Here is a 21,766-nt window from a genome sequence, read left to right as displayed (position 1 = left end):
CTAAGCTCAATTAATAACACTCTATGTAAAAAACAAAGCAATGTTTTGGAATCTAACTGTAGATTTCCAGTCAGACAGTGACAGCTTTAACCCTACCCTGTGGGAGGAGCAGAGACAACAACGCATGACTGTTGCCTTTGAATTTGAAGACAAAAAGGAAGATGACGATAATGCTGGGAAGGTTAAGGTGAACCTTTTAATTTTTGTTTCTTCTTTCTTCTCATTACTTTTGCTTATTCGATATTATTATTCAAATAGTCTTTGGGATTAATTTAGCGACCTCTGCTAGAAGGTCAAATACCTCCTTCAGTCTCATAGTGGTACCTTTCATTGTAGCCAGAGGGTAATTTTTGAAGCATTGTTGTGCTTGAGAATGAGGCTAATGCCCCATTTCTGACTGAGCACGTTTGATAGGCCACTCCATCTTACAGAAGAATATGAAAGAGATTCAAGGTGAGAAGAGCTGAGGGGAAAAAAAATCTTCTGGGTGATAGACTTTACCTAAGCATCTTATACATCTTTTGAAACACTTGAAATGGTTTTCTTTTCAACACTGAGCAAGGTATCATGCAGACTATGTGAGGTCAAAAATACACATTTATTGAAGAGCCAATGGATATTACATTGGCATTAAAATCTCTGAAAGATTTTATGTTCCTGTGATATTTGAGAAGAATTTATGAGTTTTCTTAAGTATGAGGGCAAGTTTTAAAGGAAGTGACGGCTAATATCTGGTGATGTTCCTTAGGGAAAATAACCAATTTTTTTTAATGTTTCTATAGCATTTGAACTTTTTTTTTTAATAACCAATTTTTTAACTCCAAATCATATTTTAAAAAATCCTTCATTGGAACTAATCTAGGTCAAGTAAAAAAGTTGGATTGTTAAATTCATATTTTTAATATTTAAATTTAAAAATATCAGAATTGATATAATTTTATCAGTATCAGATCTTCACATTATCATTATATCAATATCTTGGACCTCTCATTATTTTTTATGTTATTACTTGTACACTTTTATATTATGAGTACTAACAGCTCTCACTCTTAGGGACTAATTTCCTAGGTAATTATATATGCATTCTGTTAGTTGATCTAGATTGTGTGATGTGTTCTTTTCTGTTCTGTCATTCCCACATTCTCTGAACATTTTTCTTTAACCAACACCCTTTAGAACCTTACTGGAATTAGTAAGGTAATTGACAAAACATAGTGTTATCATTGTGAAGAACCCAAAATGGATTCTGAAATCAAGTGATAATTGTGTTAAAGATTTGGGATTAAAAAATGTTTCTGGATGATTGATTAGTGTTATCTAATAACCAGAGACATTTTTTATTGTGAATTCCTAGAAAAAAAAATAATGCCAAACCAAAAATAAACCTTTAAAACATTTCAGTTTCTTTTTTCTTTTAAGAATTTCATATATTAGATCCAGAATAAATGGATGATGCATTCTATACTGGACCTTTGATTCATTGTTTTATTTCATTGAATATCAAAAACTACATACTTCTTTTTAGAAATCTATATTCAAAGGAACCAAGAGGAAAATGGTGTATTTAATATATTCTAGTATACTTGTCAATAAAAACAAAATATAGTAAATGTAAACAATTATTTAGAAGCCCTGTTTGTGTTATGTGATCAGGTTTGTTTATAATCAGAGTAGGTTTATTATACTTTACAGCACATTTTTCTCTATGTTTATTTATACTTGGTTTATTTAAATTTTGGTATAACCATACATGTTTCCTAAATCTCAAACTACTTTGCTTTCACTAATTTGAATATATCCAATGCCATAGGCTATTGGACAAATTAGAACACAAACAACCTTCTAAATAAATCATCATGGAAATATGATGAATGGAATGCACTAAAATCTTAAATTAATCACGCTTTTTCTGGTTCATTACATGTATTAAATTTAGCACAATTTTACCTTTAATTTACATAAACTTTTAAAAGGAATCAGTGACCTATGCCATCAACTTCCAAATGGACTAGAGTATAATGCCCTATTTATAGTGTATACAGTGTAGTATGAATGCTGCCTTGTGTGAAATGACACATTAGCTTCATATGATATTGATACTGTTTTATGACATAGACTTAAAACTAACATTCTGATGGTTGTTTTAAATGCATTACCCAGAGTGAAAAAAAAAATCAAGAGTAAAAATAAATGATAAAATGAAAGTATTGCTACAGTGCTCCTCTTTCTCCCAGAAAATGGAGATTCCTTCTCCCACAGGATCACCCCTGCCAAGCCCCCTGGGAAAGGGGCCAGCGTGGGATTACTCTCCAACCTGCCAGACTGTCTGGCGATTGCTGCACACCATGGGCCAGGTGTGATCAGCAGATCCAAGATATGCCCGTCCCCCAGAATGACCCCCAGCTGGCATGGGGTTGTATAAGTGGCCTCCAGCAGGACAGGAGCATGTGCACTCCATTGCCAGTTGCAGCACAGTCCACCACTCTTCCCTCTCTAAGTGGCAGACAGGTAGGCCTAGGTGTTTGGGGTAGGAGAAGCCCATGTAGAGGCAACCATGGAACCGTGGTTTTAGTGGGGTATGTTCTGCATGATTTGGGGTAAGAAATGTTGGTCATAGAAACTTATTAATTGCCAGTGTTTGAGCCTAATTTAATATTTTGTTCATTGACATTGGCAATGGGATGGAGATACCTGACATGGTTTTTCAACTGAGTGCTTTATTTTTATTTATGCTCTTATTTTTAATTTTTTTTTTCATTTAAAGTGTGGGAATACTAATAGTTGCGCAGAATGTTGATGACACTATTGATAAAATCTAAATTGTCCCCACACATACACACGTTTTTTAAAATATAATTCTGGGGAAGATTAAACTTGATTCTTAAAATAACAGGAGATTTAAATTGAAATTTGCTGAGAGTGAACTGTAAACACAAAGATGGCATCTGTTGAAAAGCATCAATTTCCTTTTAATTTGAAGGCACAGATGATGAGAATTCCTGTAAGAGAAGATTGGTTTTGGAGTTGTGGCAAATGAGGTTTCTTCAACTCTGTGGGTTGGGTGTGTAGGAGTTTAATGGGCAGGAGGGACTTAATGGGATGTGAAAGGACACTATTTTTTGTAAACTTTCCCATCCACATGTAATGGACTAGATTCTTATTCTGTCTTATATTCTTTCTGCAATATAAGGCAATCTGAGCATGCATTTTCCTAACTACAAGTGCTATACATTTTCTCTGTTCTAAAATGTTCCAAATGATTTTTAGTATAAGATATTTAACAAATAATAATCAAAACATTATTATTTCTCTTACTGGAATTTACAACCAAATCAAATAAGAATTTAACCATAATGTAAGAAAACCAAAGTTCTGTGTGACTTCAAGATATTACTTCTAAATGCCTTAACAATTAACATTAATTCTTTATTCATTTGCTAAATTTGGGTGAGTCTCCAACATCTTGCAACCACTATTTGCATTTACTGCACTTTATTTAGATTTGAGGTATACAGAATGTTGTGAAACATTTCTGCTTTCCAAAATTAAAATAAAATAGCATATCAGTAAATATCTTGCACTTAAATAAAATGTATGGCTGAAATGAGCAAATACTTTATGGTGAGTGATATACACAACATTTTGATAAGAACATAATCGACAGATTTTTTTCCACTATGTGTATAATAAATTAATTTACACATATTTTCATTTCATAAGGGACTATTTGTAGTCTATATATTTGGAAATATAAAGAAACTGCTTTTGTATTTGGGCATTATTGAGATATTAATATAATTATGTTTATGATCATATTTATTCACATCTGAAATACTGCACAAGTGAGTTAAAAAGTAAAGCGTATAAAATATGCTTTTACAGAGCTTAAAAACATAGAACTATTAAATTATAGTTTAATTTAAAAATAAATTATAAACTTGTTAGCTTTATGTTGTAAAAAAAAATAGAAATTGCCTTGTTATTTAACGCAATTAAATTCACATTTTAGACTTACAGTATTTCTTCCACAAAATTGTACAAATATGTGCTGCACCTATACTAGAGAAAATAGCTCTGAACCAAGTAACACTTGTGTAGCATAAACTTTAGAGTCAAAGACTTGAGTTTGAATTTGGGCATTGCTACTTACCAATGGTATACCCTTGGGCAAGTAATTTACACTGTCTGAGCCCTGGGGTTTTCCTTGTTTGTTTTTTTCATAAAATGAGAACAGATGCTATAATGGGTTGTAAAATTTAAATGAAATTGAAATATAATTGATCATAAATTATCAATATTATTAGTCATTAATCATTTATTATTTATGTTTAAATATATGTAGTAAATAATGAAATAAGTATTATTTTATAACACATATTTGAATATTCTTATAAAACATTTTTCATATTGCCTGACATATGGCAAATACTGAATAAATGATAGCTGTTACTGGATACAATCTGAATAAAAATTCAGACAGTTATAGGTATTCTGGTTAGACATATATAGTAGATTCTGGATTGCCAAAGGAATCTAGATTTTAAAAATATATAAATACCATATGATATTAGTAACAGTATCTAATCTCTGCATAGAATCCATAAATTGTCAGGACTATAATATTTATTATCTCGTTTTAGCTTTAGATTAACACAAGCATATGGGAGAGATATTATCACTCCTATGTTATGTGAGTAAAAGTGGATATCTGGTCAGGGTGGATCTGGCTGAAATTTAAGTCGTCTGACTTCAAGTTCAGTTCTGCTGGTGGACTAATAAATGGGAAGCAGGGAGATCATTGTCTAGGTGGAACAAATCTAAGTTTTATGTGACCTAAAATGTCCACAGTTTGGTGAGGGACCTTTATAAGAAAATAATACAGAATAACCATACAAATACTTAAGTAGAACCTCTTACAGAGCTTTGAATAGAAGCCATGCAAGTGACCAAGCTTAAGCTTCATTAGCTTCATGGAAAATTTGCTTCTGTTTCTAGATTTAAAATGTTTTACAGAGATAAAATACCCAAACATATTCTAGTGATGTGACCGACATACCACATTAATTTGCTTATAAAATAAATAAAAAATATTGGTACCATAACCATTAGTAAATAGTCATCTAACTGTGTCAGATGGGACATAGCATCTACAAAAAGATTATATTATTCAGTGAAATATTTAATTCTATTAAAAATCCCTTTATATTTTTTGCCTTTGATTTAATTAGAAACAGAATTTTAGCATTGAGGATATTTTAAGGTACAGAAAATTTCAATTTAATGCCCTATTTGAAAATTATTTTTCATTTATATAATCCTAGTTATTAAAAATTCAAAGATGTTTTTAATTGGCATAATACCATTCTATAATTTACAATTTTAAATGTAGTATTTGGCTTTTAGACCTTTGATACTTTTAAACAAGCTCAACAATATAATTTAAAATTTAGATTTAATTTTTGATTAACATTTCTGCTACAATTTAAACAGCAGATCCAAGATGCATGCATCCCAATGGACTCTGTCTAGCATGACTATCATTCTTTTTATGTTTATTTAAGAATGCATTATAAATTAAGTGCCCTAAGATATATTTATTCTACACTCTAACAACTTACACTTTCACTGTAGACTGACTTTTTCTAGGGTTATATTTTTCTATATATTATTAATGCCATCCTTATTTATTTAGGAGTATAAAAGATTAAATTACATTTCAACAATACTTATACTAGAGAAATTCTGTTTTTTCATCAGCTTTCCAAAAATGTATTGAAACAATAATTTTGTATTTTTAGTGCTGTACAGAATGTTAGAAATCAACTAGGGAAGTCCAATGCTACTATTTGAGAAGAAAAATGAGCCACAAAAAAAGGATAAAACACTAGAATAACAAAGTTGGTAGATTTGCTAAAACTGCAGATGAGCAAAAGTGTTTGAGTTCCTATTTATAACCTTCAGCTTTATTCCACAATCATGGTTTCTTATATCCCATGAATTACTTAGGTCTGTGGAAGTGGGTATGAATAGCCCCTTCCCTCTTTCTTGTTTTTTCTCTCATTCCCACTCTTCTTTCTCCTTCAGCTTCTCTCCCACCTGCACTTCCCAAACCCCACACATACTTTCCACAGACATGTACTCTCCAAAACCACGGATACCATTCCATTTTTTAAAGTTGGTTCTACTCAGATGCAAAAAAGACATGAATTTTTAAACAAGCCTGGCCAAGAAATGCTTACTTCTCCTCCCACTCCCTTTTAATCAGCATGGACAATTTGTATCTATTCCATTTAATTAATATTATAGGTACTCAGATGTTTGGAATAGCTCATATTTTCTCTCTCTAAATGTGTCAAAATTTCTCTCTCTAAATTAAATTGGAAAAATACTCATATATATATATATATATATATATATATATATTCCCTACAGTCAGACTGATACACCAAAAAGAAATTCAAGAATGAAAATAAATATCTGGATAAAAATAAGCCAAAATTTACATGTTTGCCTAGAATGTCTTAGAAAATGTTTATAATTTTTTATTTGCTTTTATTGTAAGACATTACCTACAAATCATGTTAATTTGTTTGAATAAAAATTGAATCGAAAGCCACCATGAAGCATATTTTCTTAAAAATTAACAAGAATTAGCTACTCTACCTTTGATGTAAGATACTAATTAACATAAGAGCTGAAGCATATTTGGGTAGCAGATATTATCACCTCTTGATTTTTTAGTAAGTGATAACTCACTCCACTTGTAAATCTTTTGGGGTCTCCATCACTTGCATTGATATTTCAAATATATTTTTAAAATCAAAATAATTACTTAGAAGTAATTAAGATAGGAAAGGAAGAGCCTCTAAAATATAAAAGCAGCTGAAAATCACAATTAAATTTTTCAGAGATTACCAGTCACTTAAGTGTTGGATGTACTGCTATTTCAACCCTTTTAGGATAGATCTAAAGATAGGCTATAACCCAAAATTGTGTTTCATCTGAAAAGGTAGACAAGGGTAGGGGGAAGTCCCACTGGGCAGAATGAGAGAACACTAAGTGTTCCACTCTACAAAACAGTTTCTCAGCCAGCTCAACACTCACTATACTGAATTTGGTTATACTACTATGCATAAAATGGCGTAGTTTTGTGAACATACTTGCTAAAAGTATTTTATGTTAAATTTCTTTTTATAAACTTCTAGGTTGAAATAAACCTAAAACGATATCCAACTCCTTACCCAGAGGATTTAAAGAATATGGTAAAATCTGTTCAAAATCTGGTGGGTAAGCCAAGCCATGGAATGCGTGTTGAGAATTCCAACCCAACTGCTAACACGGAGCAAACTGTGAAAGAAAAATATGAACACAAGTGGCCCGTAGCCCCAAAGGAGATTACAATGGAGGTATTTCACGGTTATTGGTAATTGCCAGTGAGGTTTGGATTTTTTGGAATTACTAAATGGTACTTATTTTTTTTAACTGAATTGATCATCCTTTAAAAGTACATTTTATTTCCCAAAATATAAATGGAGTCTCTCTACTCTGTCAAACTATGAGAATTGCTTTTAATAAATCACAGATACATGATACCCTTATGGCCTAAAACCATAATAGAACTTCAAAAGTTCCAATACATACAGAAAAAAATAATTTGCTCACCCAGCTAGGCCTGGCCCATAAGTGCATTATAGTATTTCATTATATCCTTTTGGCAACCCAAAACTTTTATTTTATGAGTCATTAAAAGACACTAAATGAAGATTTTTTTATTCTGCAAATTTCAGCAAAATTCCTGAGGCAAAAATATGTTTTTAATTTTTTTGAGTTTGTTACAACCTTTCTAAAAAAGACTACTATAAACAACAAAAAAGGGAGATAACTTTGAAATTTAGCTTTTTTTCAATCTAGTCATGTGAGCTTAATTCCCACATTTGAGAATTAATTAGCTATTCATCAATTTGTTTGGTCTGAAAAGAATTCAACTACATGTATGCCACCTCAGCACTATCTCATCAACTCTTCAGATAACTTGCTTATCACCTATCTTCATTAGAACCATAATTGGTATGAAAACATCTAGAAGTTATTATACCTACTTCTCTACAATCTAGATTGGCAAAAGTCTTTTAAAAATCTGCATTTCAGAGCATCAGTTTGGTGCATTGATTAAACACCAACTGTCTATTAAACACTGTGAGAGAGAGAGAACTATAGAATGTGTACATAGTCCCCGACTAACTTAGGGTCTACCCAGGTAAATGTAACAAAGATGAAGTAATTTAGGAATGTATGATCATATGATTGGTTGTGTGATGGAGAACATAATACTCTAAGAAGTTAGAGAGATAAGCAATTATTGCCAATCAGTTAAAAGGTTACTTAAAACAGTGTAATGTTGAACTGCATATTAATAATTGGATAATTATTTTAAAGTTGAAAAGAGAGGAAAGTATTTCAGGCCAAGGGAAAAGCTTGAGCAAAAATAAGCATTGGTGTGCACATCTGTCAGTGGAAGTGCAATACCAGCCAGCTCTAAAAAAGAGGCATACAGATGGTATGTAAGGAAGAAAATTTAAGTAAATATTCATTTTTGTTGCCTTTTATCTTCTTGCTTATAAAATCAATATTATTTACTTTTTCTTTCCAAGATATTATAGTATGCTATAGTAGAGCAATAGACTTTTCTTTAATATCTAAGATATAGCAATAATATAAAAAGACAGAAAAACAACATTTAGCAGGTACTAAGAATATAGATGCTTTGTGTTTAAATTCCATCTAATCACAGTTTAACATCAAAATAACTGTGAGGTCATGATAATCCATAAACTGATTAATTTTGATGCAAATAAAGAGATTCTAAAATTGTTTAATACAGGACTGGGATAGGTGAAGCAAGGAAAAGATGCCTTTGGTCATGAAGTTAATAACCGTAAATAGAGAAAATACATCTTAAAATTGTCCCACAACACTTTCAAGCTTAACAAATCCAAAATTAAATGTAATGTTTCTTCCACTAACTTGCTGCTGCTTTTGTATCCCTGATCTTGACCTTAGCTGCACCATTATTATCTACTTGTTTACTCAAGCTAGACACTGGAAGGCATTCTAATTTCCTTTTCCTTTTTTCACTCCATTCCCTGATCCTTCCAAACAATCACCAAAGCCTATTCATTTACATCTAAGTGTATCTCTTGTATCTTCTCTGGTCCTCAACTGTGTCTTGCAATACTACAAAAACTGTCAACATTTTGTCCCTAGCCTCCTCCTTGCCTTACTATTGATCTTTCTAACACAGGTCAAATTTTGCCCTCCATTTTTAAAATTTTTATTTATTTATATATTTATTTTCATTTATTGGGGTGACATTAGTTAATCAGATCATATAGGTTTCAAGTGTACGTCTCTGTGATGCATAATCTGTGTATTGCTTTGTGGACTCACCACTCAAAGTCAAATAATCATCTATCATCATATATTTGACCATTCTTAAAAACACTACAGTGGCTTCTTATTGACTATCTAAGGTTCTTAATTATCTGGAGTGGCCATACTCAATAGAGAGAAGATTGAAGCTCAACCATCAGTTTTATATTCATATCTGTGGTTCACCCCTCCCTTTCTTAGTTTTCTTCTACTGGCCTTTTCCTTTTGAATAGAAATTTCACTGGTAGTTTCAATACTTTTTTCAAAATCAAGATTCTAGATCTTTTTTTCTCAACTCTTAGCATGCCAAGAGCAAGAAGCTATTACTCTCAGTACCATCTTCTCTTTTCAAGTTACTGCACCCAAGTTAAGGGGCCACACTCCATATTTTTAGCTTCCAGGTAGTAATAAAAGAGATAGCCAAGTATCTAACCACTGTATATTGAGCATTGTTATTATATACTTTGCACTTGTATGCCATTTTTGAGTAATTATTTAGCTCATACTGTCAAGAATGTGGAGGAGGTTATCTCACACTGCGTGATGTATTTATGTGGTTAAATATAGAAATCCAAGAAAAACTAACAATAGAAGTAGGCAGAAACAGAAGCAGAAAACAAGGAAAAATAGAGTGAATTATAAATACAGCAGAGAAATAAGGAAAAGAAAGGATAAATCAACACTTTTTGATCACTTTCTATTTGCCAACACTATGAATAGAGTTTTAACATATTATGCTAAACAGAGAATATAGCTGGGAAAGCCATATGAATAAGGATAAGGAGATGAGAAGTTCCCTTCTGCAACCATTTTCCTTTATATATGCTTAGTGGGCTTTTGCATTTGCTTTTTCCCCAGTCTTAGTCCATTCAGGTTGCTATAAGAGAAAGCCATAGACTAGGTAAGGTAGCTTATAAACAAAAGAAATTTATTTCTCACAGTATTGAGGCTGGAAAGTCCAAGGTTAGTGTCTGGTGCCTGCTTTCTGGTTCATAAAAGGCCATGTTCTCTCTGTGATCTCACATGGTGGAAGGGGCTAGGGAACTAGCTCCCTGGAGTCTCTTTTAAAAGGACACTCATTCATAAGGGCTCTACTCTCACTAATCACCTACCAAAGACCCCACATCCAAATACCATCACATTGGTTTTAACATAATTTTTGTGGGGATACAAAAATTCAGTCGGCAGCTTCAGCTCTTTATATGACTAGAACTTCCTCATCTTCTATTTTTCAGCCTAAAGATTATTACCTCAACAGAAAGGTCTTCCTTGATCATCCTGATCAGTAGGACACTCTGACACCTGTCTATTTGCATCAAATATAATAAAAACATTTATGATTATTTTACCTATTAACTTCAGATTGTGAGTTTCATGAAGGCAGGCATCATGTATATCTTGTCTACCATTGTCTACCCAGTGTATGCTATATAGCTACACTATGCTATATAGTAGCATAGTGTCTACTATATAGTAGGGGCACAATAAATATCTGTTAAATAAGTGAATGGCTGATATGGTGTTGTAACTCTGGTAACAGCTCTGTCTTTTCATCTAGTTAGAAGTTTATTGATGGTAAAAACTCTCTAAGTTTTTGTTAAATTAATAATTGAGTGTTAGCTGTCATACCTGTGCATATTTCATCACTTGCTTATTGAATAAAGTGTATTTTAACTACAACAATCTATCATATGGCCAATAAAATAAAATTCTTCTTAACTCTGATAATCTAACACATTATATTATATATATATATAAATACATTAATATAACATTATGAGTAAAGGTAAAAATGTTATGATAAAGAATATTGTGGCATGGGGAAGTCAGGGAAAGAAGATAAGGAAGGAAATAGAACAGTATGATATAAAAGAAGTAAAGGCTAAAGAACCCTGAATTCTTGATATACAAATACCTTAAGTGTCTTAATAATTTTGATACAAGGACCCTAGACCAAAAGAAATACCTAACCAAAGTTCCATTTATTGAGCAATTAGGTTCAAACAACACAGTATATGTTTACACTCTATTTAGTGGTCATTTGAAAACAATACACATAAATTAAAAGTATACCTAATATTTTTACTATATTTTTAAATAACCAAAACTATTTATGAATGGAATGTGTGTACCTGTTGGATACCATCTACCTTCTCAAACCTTGGAATCATATTAGATACTGCCATTCTAATTTCTTTTTCACAATGATTTGGGGGGAGGGGCACTTGATGTTTGATCACAGCAACTACCAAAAGCCTAGATTCACAAAGACTGTCATCAAATGGAATGTGCAATCTAATGTTGAAACTGAGAGCTGCCCAGAGGTAGCTGTTCACACAGTATCTGACTTATGTCAAGTATTGTTTTGTTTCCTCAAATATTTTAAAATATCCTATGTATCCCTGTGAATTAGAAACGGCACCAAAGATTTCTCAGGGCACTGTTTGGGAACAAGGAGAAGGTCTTTGACATCTAACAGACATTAATTCGAATATAAAATCTTCCTGTTTCCAACCATGTGACCTTGACAGGTCACTGAAAACTTTCTGAACCTTGGTTCCTTTATCTTTAAAAACACAGATAATAATAACATTCAGAGTTTTTGTGGAAATGAAATCATATGAAAACAAGTATTTACGTACAGCCCCAAGCACATTTTTGGCACAAAGGCTACAGTAATGATTATTCCCATCCCACACACACAAGAGAACGATGTGTTAATCCTGCTTCACCCTCTTTTAATCTTTCTGTGAGTCAGTAACTTGCATTACAGAAAACTTCTCACTGTATACCTGTTTACCATGTCCACATTCATAAAGATTCTAAACTTTTTCCTCTGTTAGAAGATTCAGCCCAATATTTTCTCTGTAGAGGAAACACATCTTTCTCCTAGTAATACAGAATAGTCAGTTACCGTGGAAATGTCTTAAAAGCTTTAATTTATACTAGACCTATACTCCAAAGAGCTCAGACACAGCTTTTTTTCCCCCTTTGGAATTCTACCTTAAGCTCCCTTTCACTACAGCAGTAGTAGCCCAAAATTAGTTTAAATGGTGAAATGCATTAGAAAGAAAGAAAGAAAGAAAGAAAGAAAGAAAGAAAGAAAGAAAGAAAGAAAGAAAGAAAGAAAGAAAGAAGAAAAAAGAAAAAAGAAAGAAAGAAAGAAAGAAAAAAAGAAAAAAATTTACATTTTGTTGCTCTCCACTCTGTCTCTTCTCCAGGAAGAAATATAGTTGAATAAGCTCATAAAGAGACCCCATTAAATTTGATTTCCTACCAATAACTTCCACTGTCTTAGAAATAGTCCCAAAACCTTCACCTACTTTTCCAACATGAACATAATTCTTCCAGCCTCTATAAAAAATTTTATAGAGAAAAAGTCAATAATTTCCTCTGTTGAACAGTTAACATCATCTGTTCTGTGAAGTACACTTGAGAAGTGAGCTTTTCTTAGGGTTAGAGTGGACAATGTAGCATATGCAGTATCACACAGAAAGCCTTCAGGTAAAACAGATCCTAATCCTAGTTCAAATCCTGGCTCCACCACTTATGAAGTTTGTGACTTAGATTTATGACTTTACCTCTCTGAGCCACCATTTTCTTTTCTGAAAAACAAAGATGATAATAATAAATAACTTTAAAATAATAAATAACAATAAAAATAAGATTATTTAAATAACAGATAATATAGTGTTTAGCATAGTAGCACAGTAGCAGATATGTAATAGTGTCTCTATGACTGATGCCCATCATCATCATCTTCAGCATCGTTGTCATCATCATCATTTTGTCATAAAGAGAAGAGAGTCTAAATGGATCAGTAAAAATCCATTATCCTTGCTTCGGTAGTGTTACTCTCTGCCCTGTGGGATATCTCAGGTAGTTAGAGCGTTGTTTCAAAGCTCAGAGGCTGCTGGTTTAATCCTCACTCAGGCATATACAGGGACAGATCAATGTTCCTGTCTCTCTCTCCCTCTCCCTCCCATCCTCTCTTCCTCTCTCACTAAAATCAATAAAGGAAATGTTTTATTTTTAAAAAATAGTGTTACTCTTCCTAGGTGGAGGGCCACAGGACTCAAGAGAAGAGATGCAAGTTTATGATTAGCTGATAACAACCTCTCTTCCTAGTCACTGGGGCTCTTAATTCTTGAGTAGGGCCAGAGACTTGAAGCTGAGTCAGACCATCACTACCATGCAGAACTCCAAGCACACTTTTCGGGTGCAAGTATAAAAGTTTGATCTAAACATACAAGATAATTTGATTATTGTATGTCTAAGGGACAAGGGGAAAAATAGTAAAACCCTTTATTATATTTACATTTCTGTGTTGTACAACTGTTTGGTTTGTCATTTCAACTAAAACAAAATGTCAATACTTTGATATTAAGTGTTATGAGAATATTTTAATAGTATATCAACAAATAAGTTATATATGTATAGAGTATTAATACTAGACAAAAATTTTCACTATGTTTTATTATCAGTTACTTTAATTTTATTGATAAAGTGAATAAGAACAAGAGAGATGCACGGACTTGCCCAAGGTAACCCGATTAATAAATGGTAAAGCAAGAATAAAATAGAAAAGTACCACCTTGTAACTGACATTTTTTTGAAAGTCAGTGTACATTATGCTTTTTATGATACCACTTATCAAACTTGCATCTGCTTTGACTTATAAATTTCTCCAAAGATGTGTAAACTTTTATTCTCTGTTCCACCAACTTAAAACTTTATCATGAGTTTATTATGCTGAAACCTTGGAATAATTTTCAAAATCTACAACAACACAGATTTTCCCCTTTATCTCCAGTATTTCCACCAATCTCATTCTCTTTTTTATCCCTCGTCAAACCTGATACTACATTTGAAATGTCTCGTGTTCTCACAGCTGAGCTCGCCAGGAGGTAGCACAGGAAAGGAGGAGATCATTGCCCTGGAGTCCAATAGACCCCTGCCTCCATGCTGGACTGCTCTGTCTTTCTGTGTGAACCGGGGCCTTACTGAGTCTCAGAATTCACCTCTACAAAACGAAATGGTTGGACTAGATAATCTTTTCATTTTCTTCCACTGAGATCTTTAAACACAAAAACAAATGAACCAGATATACCCAGGGTTTTCATAGGCAAATGTTCCCATATAAACCTAACCAAAAAGAACCCAAAAGACAGATTTTAAGCCAAGAGTTAAAGAAATGAATGTTTCTCCACGATACCCAAAGACCTAAGCCTGTCACTATGAGACCCTTAACATTTGTAAGTGCTTCTACCTGATCATTGCTAACAGATTAGTTATCAATCAGGACCCATTTTAGTTTTTATATTTTTGTCCTTAAGTATATTCCTTCTCTGATTTAGTAAAGTATTTCTAAATGTGTTACATTAATGTTCCAAGTACTAATAAATGAAAAAAATACTTTTTTAAATCCAAATTAACCTAAAGATTAAGTGACAAAAGACATAAAGATAACTGCACTTCATAAATTTACATCAGTATATACATAGACTAGTCATTTTATATCTAGAGAAAAGTGAAAATTTAACTTTTTTTTTTTTGCTTTCTCTAATGCTTTACCACCACTGAGTTACCTAGGCATAATAATTTAAATTACAGAAGTTTAAAATGTCTGGGTTTTTTACATGTTAATATGTCATTATAAAGTTCTATTCTTGTATGGATTTTGCTCGTTACACTGAATGCCTAGATTTAGAATGAAGATTAAGCAGGCTAGGCTGATCATGAGAAAGCTAGAAACCTTTGGAATAAAGCATGCTAGAACAAAAAATAATTTTGGGATCACTTGGGAAACAGCAAGAATTAAAAGGGAGGTTGGTAGTAAAAACAGGACTTACAGGACCCAATTTTGTATTGATATAGCTAATGATTCAAAAAAAAAATCCAGTCAGTCAGTAATATACTTTCTTTCTAGAACTCTTAAGAGGGTTCACCCTTTGGAACTACTGCATTTGCTTATATTATAAATATGGATGTACTGTATTATTCATATGTGGCTTATTATAATTCAGTCCTGTGTTATAACAAGTTATATCGTATCTCCCCAACTAGATTGGAAATTCCCAGTGGTATGGATGACATTTTATCTTTCTTTGGAAACTCTACAGTTCTTTGCACAGTGTGAGGCACATAAACAGCATTCAACAAATGACTGATATATAAATGTACTCACTTAAATTAGAAAAGAAATAAGGCTTCCCTCAGAGATACATATGATTCACTTCTCCTTGTGCTCCACAGTGATTTAAATTTTAGAGCCCCGTCTTTAAATCTGAGCCCATTAGAGAGATTGCCATCTTGATTAACCATTGTTTAAATGTTTACTTTCCTTGTCCTATATTATTATATCTCTCAGGATTCTTTTGTTCATCCAGCTAATGAAATGAGGATTGGGGAGCTTCACCCTTCATTAGCTGAGACCCCTCTGTACCCACCCAAACTTGTTCTGCTAGGGAAGGACAAAAAAGGTAACATTGTGAACCTGATGTGGAAAATATGCCACAAATGCATGTGCATGATGAATCACCAGTTTTAAATTATGATACACTATAGTCTATAGAAACATTTTACAATCATGTATTTCTAACATTAATCAATATGCTATCTGTTTTTCATACTTTTCTGTGCTTATAATTGTCAATGTTCAGAGCATTATAATACTCTCCCCTTTACATTTCAGAATCAACTGATGAGTCTGAAGTTGACAAAACTCACTGTCTGAATAACAGTGTTTCCTCAGGCACTTACTCAGACTACTCGCCTTCCCAGGCGTCCTCAGGATCCTCTAACACCCGGGTTAAAGTGGGGTCCTTGCAGACAACAGCTAAAGATGCAGTACATAATTCTTTGTGGGGTAACAGGTGTGTTTAGAATTCCCTCTTTTCCATTACCAAATGCTTATTTTCAGCAACTTTTAAAAATAAATCGTCTTGTCTTTGGAATTGTATCAGTACATGAGTGACATAGAGGACAAACGGGACAGGTAAGCAAATGTAGTCCCCTGGGATTTTCAAGAGCACATTAATCTGTTTTACAAAACAGTTGTTTGAGGAGGAGATGATAGGAGATGAACATATTGAAATGATAGGACAAAAAAAATTTTTTGAATCAAAAATTGTTTTCCCAATATTTATTATATGCATGTAGGCATTTCATGCATATATAATGATGTTATGAATTAAAATAAGATGCATATGAAACCCTTATATGCCTAATTCAAAGTAAATATTCAATAGGTTTTTCATTGATTTTTCATCATCATTTTATCACCACCTGCAAGTCAGAATATAAGTAAAAATATTTAATCTTTCCAAAATGGGTCCTACTCCATATTACTTCTGTTTTTACAGATTAATTAAACAAAAGTCACAAACCAGATTAAAGTGACTCAATGAAGTAGTATTTGCCCAGTTCTGATTCCCTGGATGTACAACCTGTTGCTGTTTTCCACTATGCATAATAGATAAAAGTCATCATGTAATATAGTCAATGACTTTCATTCATATTTTATAATACTTTCATTACTGTTGGTAATAAATTCTTTGGTAATTAATAAATAACTCTAGTCATTGATGTCCATGATAATATAAACTCTGAGTTCTTCATAAATTCATTATTTGTGATATAAGCTGAGATTTACTTTGGTACTTTGGGAAATATCTTCTAAATATACTTTATTAGAAAAAGCACTTAAAAGTCTTTTTCTCACTGACAAAAGATATGTAATTCAGTGTTGTTGTGCAAATGGTTTACAATAAATTTAGAAAAATGAGCATCTTCTAGACCTACTGTGGTCACTGATATGAACAAACCAACGTCTAAAAGTAATAATATAACATAATATAATGTATTATAATATAGCATAACAAATATTTTCTAGAAAAAGTTTCATGAGTATATTTTCTATGCAATAGACTTAAAGTTTCCAATACCTGGATTCCAAATAAATTTTATTTGAAGACAGTTAGATTCATTACATATACCAAGCATTTAGAAGAAAGGTACTCTCAACCAGTAGTTTGGAAATGTCTTGAATCAGAAATTCCAAAGCTGGGGACCAGGATTCAGGTGATTCAAATTATCAGACAGGCTATCAGACCATTACTGAAGACGTATATAATTCAATCATTTCATCACTTATTCATTCAAGAAATATATTTTTAATAGCTACTCTGTGCCAGCCATTATGCTGGGCCTAAATTAAAATATAAATAAGTAAATAAGTTTCTATTCTAGCAGAGGACACAAGATAATACATAATATATATATAATAGGTAAGTAAAATAAATAATATGTTAGAAGTTGATGATTACTGGGGAGAAACTGAAGTTAGAGCAGGGTAAAGTGGATGTTTTCGACATGGAGAAGTAATACTCTCTTGATCATAGGTGAAGAATGAGTGAATGACCAGTTAAACAAAGGATGGTGGCAATCTTGGCTGCGTGTTCTCTTTCTGGCAAAGACCCATGTTCATATTTCTTCTTCTCTCTGTCTTCACAGGATGGCGCAATCTTTCCCACAACCTCTTGATTCAAAGCCATTACTCAGCCAGCGGGAGGCCGTTCCCCCTGGGAACCTACCACAGCGTCCCGATCGGCTGCCAATGAGTGACACTTTCACTGACAACTGGACTGATGGCTCGCATTATGATAACACAGGGTTTGTTGCAGAGGAAACCACAGGCGAGAATGCTAACAGTAACGCTCTCTTAAGTTCAAAATCTAGAAACCCACCTTCTCATGGACGTAGGCCTTTGATTAGGCAGGATAGGATTGTCGGTGTTCCCCTGGAACTTGAGCAGTCTGCAAACAGACACACGCCTGAAACAGAAGTGCCTCCTCCCAACCCTTGGCAGAACTGGACCAGGACCCCTAGTCCTTTTGAAGACAGGACTGCTTTCCCTTCCAAATTAGAGACAACTCCCACCACCAGCCCATTGCCTGAAAGGAAAGATCATATAAAAGAATCTGCTGAAATACCTAGTCCTTTTTCTCCAGGACTACCATGGGAATATCACGATCCCAATCCCAACAGGAATCTTAGTAACATCTTTTCTCAAATCCACTGCCGCCCAGACTCTTCTAAAGGCATTTCCATTAGCAAAAGCACCGAGAGGCTTTCCCCACTAATGAAAGATATCAAGTCCAACAAATTCAAAAAGTCACAGAGTATCGATGAAATTGACATTGGCACATACAAGGTTTATAATATACCATTAGAAAACTATGCTACTGGAAGTGATCACTTAGGAAGCCACGAACGGCCCGATAAAATGTTGGGACCAGAGCACGGGATGTCCAGTATATCTCGAAGCCAGTCGGTCCCGATGCTGGATGATGAGATGCTCACTTATGGAAGCAGTAAAGGACCTCAACCACAAAAAGCTTCCATGACGAAAAAAGTCTATCAGTTTGACCAAAGCTTCAATCCCCAAGGAGCAGTGGAAGTTAAAGCTGAAAAGAGGATCCCGCCCCCTTTTCAACACAATTCTGAATACATGCAACAGCCCAGCAAAAACATCGCCAAGGATTTGGTCAGCCCTAGAGCTTACAGAGGGTACCCACCAATGGAGCAAATGTTCTCGTTTTCTCAGCCATCTGTCAATGAGGATGCTGTGGTGAACGCCCAGTTCGCCAGCCAAGGTGCCAGGGCAGGCTTCCTGAGAAGAGCTGACTCCCTGGTGAGCTCCACAGACATGGCCATGTTTAGAAGGGTCAGTGAACCTCATGAGCTGCCTCCGAGTGATAGGTACGGCAGACCTCCATATAGGGGAGGTCTGGATCGCCAAAGCAGCGTTTCAGTGACTGAATCCCAGTTCCTGAAAAGGAATGGCAGGTATGAAGATGAACACCCTTCATATCAAGAAGTGAAAGCTCAGGCGGGAAGTTTTCCAGTTAAAAACCTTACCCAGAGGAGGCCATTGTCTGCAAGAAGCTACAGTACAGAGAGTTACGGTGCCTCCCAAACCAGGCCAGTTTCAGCTAGGCCTACTATGGCAGCTCTTTTGGAAAAAATACCATCTGACTATAACTTGGGTAACTATGGTGACAAGCCATCAGATAACAGTGATATAAAGACGAGGCCTACTCCTATGAAGGGAGAGGAGAGCTGTGGTAAAATGCCTGCAGACTGGAGACAACAGCTGCTTAGACATATAGAAGCTAGAAGGTTAGACAGGGTATGTTTGGTATTTCTCTGTAAGAATATCCCTCTTGCCTTTAGTTTTCCTTTATTGGCATCTTTAAGTACATGTAGTGAAGCATGAACTACATGAATGAATAAATGATCAGCATTTTATTTATCTTTATATTGTGGGGAAATGATCATACTAGTTTTTCATGGACATGGTTGAATGCTCTTTGAGAGTTCATAACTTGTAGGGGAGTTATCTATCACCTCTAGCCTAAATATTGTTAGTAAGAAAGAATTTCACTTTATAATATGGGATGGTGCTTCAATTGCTTTCTAGCCATTAAGGCAAAATGCCTCTCCTAGGGCACAAAATTGTTCTCTAGTGACCTAAAGAGAATGATTTTTATTGAATCTATAAAAAGGGAGTGTTTTGCCCTTTTTTGAACAGACCCACTTTTATTAAAGTCAGGTCTAATTTGTTTATAAAATCTGCATATAGTTACCACTATGGGACCACTAAAGTTATTACTTCAAATGAGCAATAATCTTCCCAGCAAGAAACAAAAAAATAAAACAAGCAGAGATTGAATGCCCTCTTACGCATTATTTTATTTAATAAGAATCCTGCCATTTAGAATGTTAGTCTTTATCTAGGAAGAAATATGTAATTCAAATCTTACTACAGACAAGAGAAATAGAGGCTGTCTTTATGAAAACTACAAATGTACGAATTAGTGTGTATGTTGCAGCAAAAAAAGGGAAATTAATACCAATTCAGATAAAAATTGAGTCATAATAAAAGATGGAATGCATAATCATTGAGGAGTAAAAAAAATGTATGGAGCCTAGAATTCTTTTTTTGCTGCCTATTAATTTCTCTCTAAGAAAAATCTGGTCTTTAATTTTCTAGAACTGTGATCAGTGACCATCATTACTGAGTGTACTTTGTGGCTTTGGTGTAGAGGGCTTTGTGTGCTCTGTGTTGACCGTAAAATCTCAAAGCTTCTTTTTGTGAAAATAGAACCTTTTCTCATTTTGTAGGTTTAAAAGCTCAGAATGAATTGGGAATCTGAGTGTTAATACACCATTAGCATGTCATACTTAATAGTTTTATTTTTTTTATTTGGTGTCCTGCTAAAAGCACAGGTCACTGCATTTATTACATATTTTCTTAATATTGAATTTGTGTTTTCAGGTGTACTCTTTTTAAATAATTGTATTGTTTGTAGGTCGTGTCTACATGACAAGAAAACAATTATTTTCAGGGAAAGAGTAAACTAACAAATGTGGGTATGGGTGTTAGTTTCTCAATGTGAAAATTGGTTCAGCCTTGCCAAATATTTCATCAGAATGTCTGTTTCAAATAGGTGTGCTCAGTCCCATTGAAGGGAGCTTCATCAAAGCCTCATGACTGGCTGTCAGTGGGAGACACCTGGTCGGTTGTCACCATGCCTTACCTCAAGTTATACCCTCCATGTAGACAGATAACTTGGAGGGCGAAAATATTTGGGGCCAAATAATACAGTACAGTTTGGGAACTCTGGCCTCGTGTAGACACGACCATACGTAACAGGGTAAGATGAACTAGTCAAGAAAGGTTATAAGAAGCTTTTCAGAGCATATGTGCAATGACTAGTAATTTGTGGCAAACAGAGGAGTGAATGGAAACAAAGCACACACACAAAAAAAGACAAATTTTGAACATTTAGTACTACCATTTATTTACTGGTTTCCCAGATGAAGGGTTTCTCACCTTTGATCAGAGCTACTGACAAGTAGGTGATTCCTCTAATTGGAGCAAGATTTGAAGGGAGAAAGATAAGACTGAGTAGAAGGGGAGTTTGGATCACCAGAAATCTGGAGGTCCTACCTGTCCCAGGACCAGATAAATGAAAGTAAATTCATGTGTTTTCCTTTACTGTGACAGCACCTCCCTTTTTAATTAGGCTCCACGTATTCCTTATTTGGTTATAATTTTCTCACTCTGTCTTTCATTTTTCTGAGCAAAGTCAATGTATGCTCAATAACGTCTCATTTAATTCTAAGACATTAAACTGCCTTTGAGTATTGCTTCAAGCCTTTGGATCCTACAAGCTCTTCCTCTTGTTCTCTCTAAATAACATTTCTTTCCCCCTCTCAGTTGAGTTACTGAGCTATTCAGGCCGTATCTTACTTAAAACTTCCCAGCTGC

At 33.9% G+C, this 21,766-nt stretch overlaps 1 protein-coding gene across 3 annotated transcripts in view; it reads left to right on the top strand.

Annotated features, from left to right (window-relative positions):
• LRRC7 (leucine rich repeat containing 7) overlaps positions 1-21,766 on the top strand; it is a 598,371-nt gene that overhangs the window by 488,389 nt on the left and 88,216 nt on the right. For 2 of the 3 annotated variants that reach the window (XM_066268909.1, XM_066268907.1), the window contains 6 exons: positions 63-187; positions 2,260-2,508; positions 7,206-7,406; positions 15,800-15,911; positions 16,124-16,304; positions 17,944-19,621. In XM_066268909.1, coding sequence (XP_066125006.1) covers positions 63-187; positions 2,260-2,508; positions 7,206-7,406; positions 15,800-15,911; positions 16,124-16,304; positions 17,944-19,621 — 2,546 coding nt within the window. The remainder of the gene's footprint in view (positions 1-62; positions 188-2,259; positions 2,509-7,205; positions 7,407-15,799; positions 15,912-16,123; positions 16,305-17,943; positions 19,622-21,766) is intronic. The other variant, XM_066268908.1, reaches the window with a different exon arrangement.

This window comes from Saccopteryx bilineata, chromosome 3 (assembly GCF_036850765.1).
Source record: "Saccopteryx bilineata isolate mSacBil1 chromosome 3, mSacBil1_pri_phased_curated, whole genome shotgun sequence".
Classification (NCBI taxonomy): domain Eukaryota; kingdom Metazoa; phylum Chordata; class Mammalia; order Chiroptera; family Emballonuridae; genus Saccopteryx; species Saccopteryx bilineata.
This window is presented reverse-complemented; position numbering and strand designations above follow the sequence as displayed.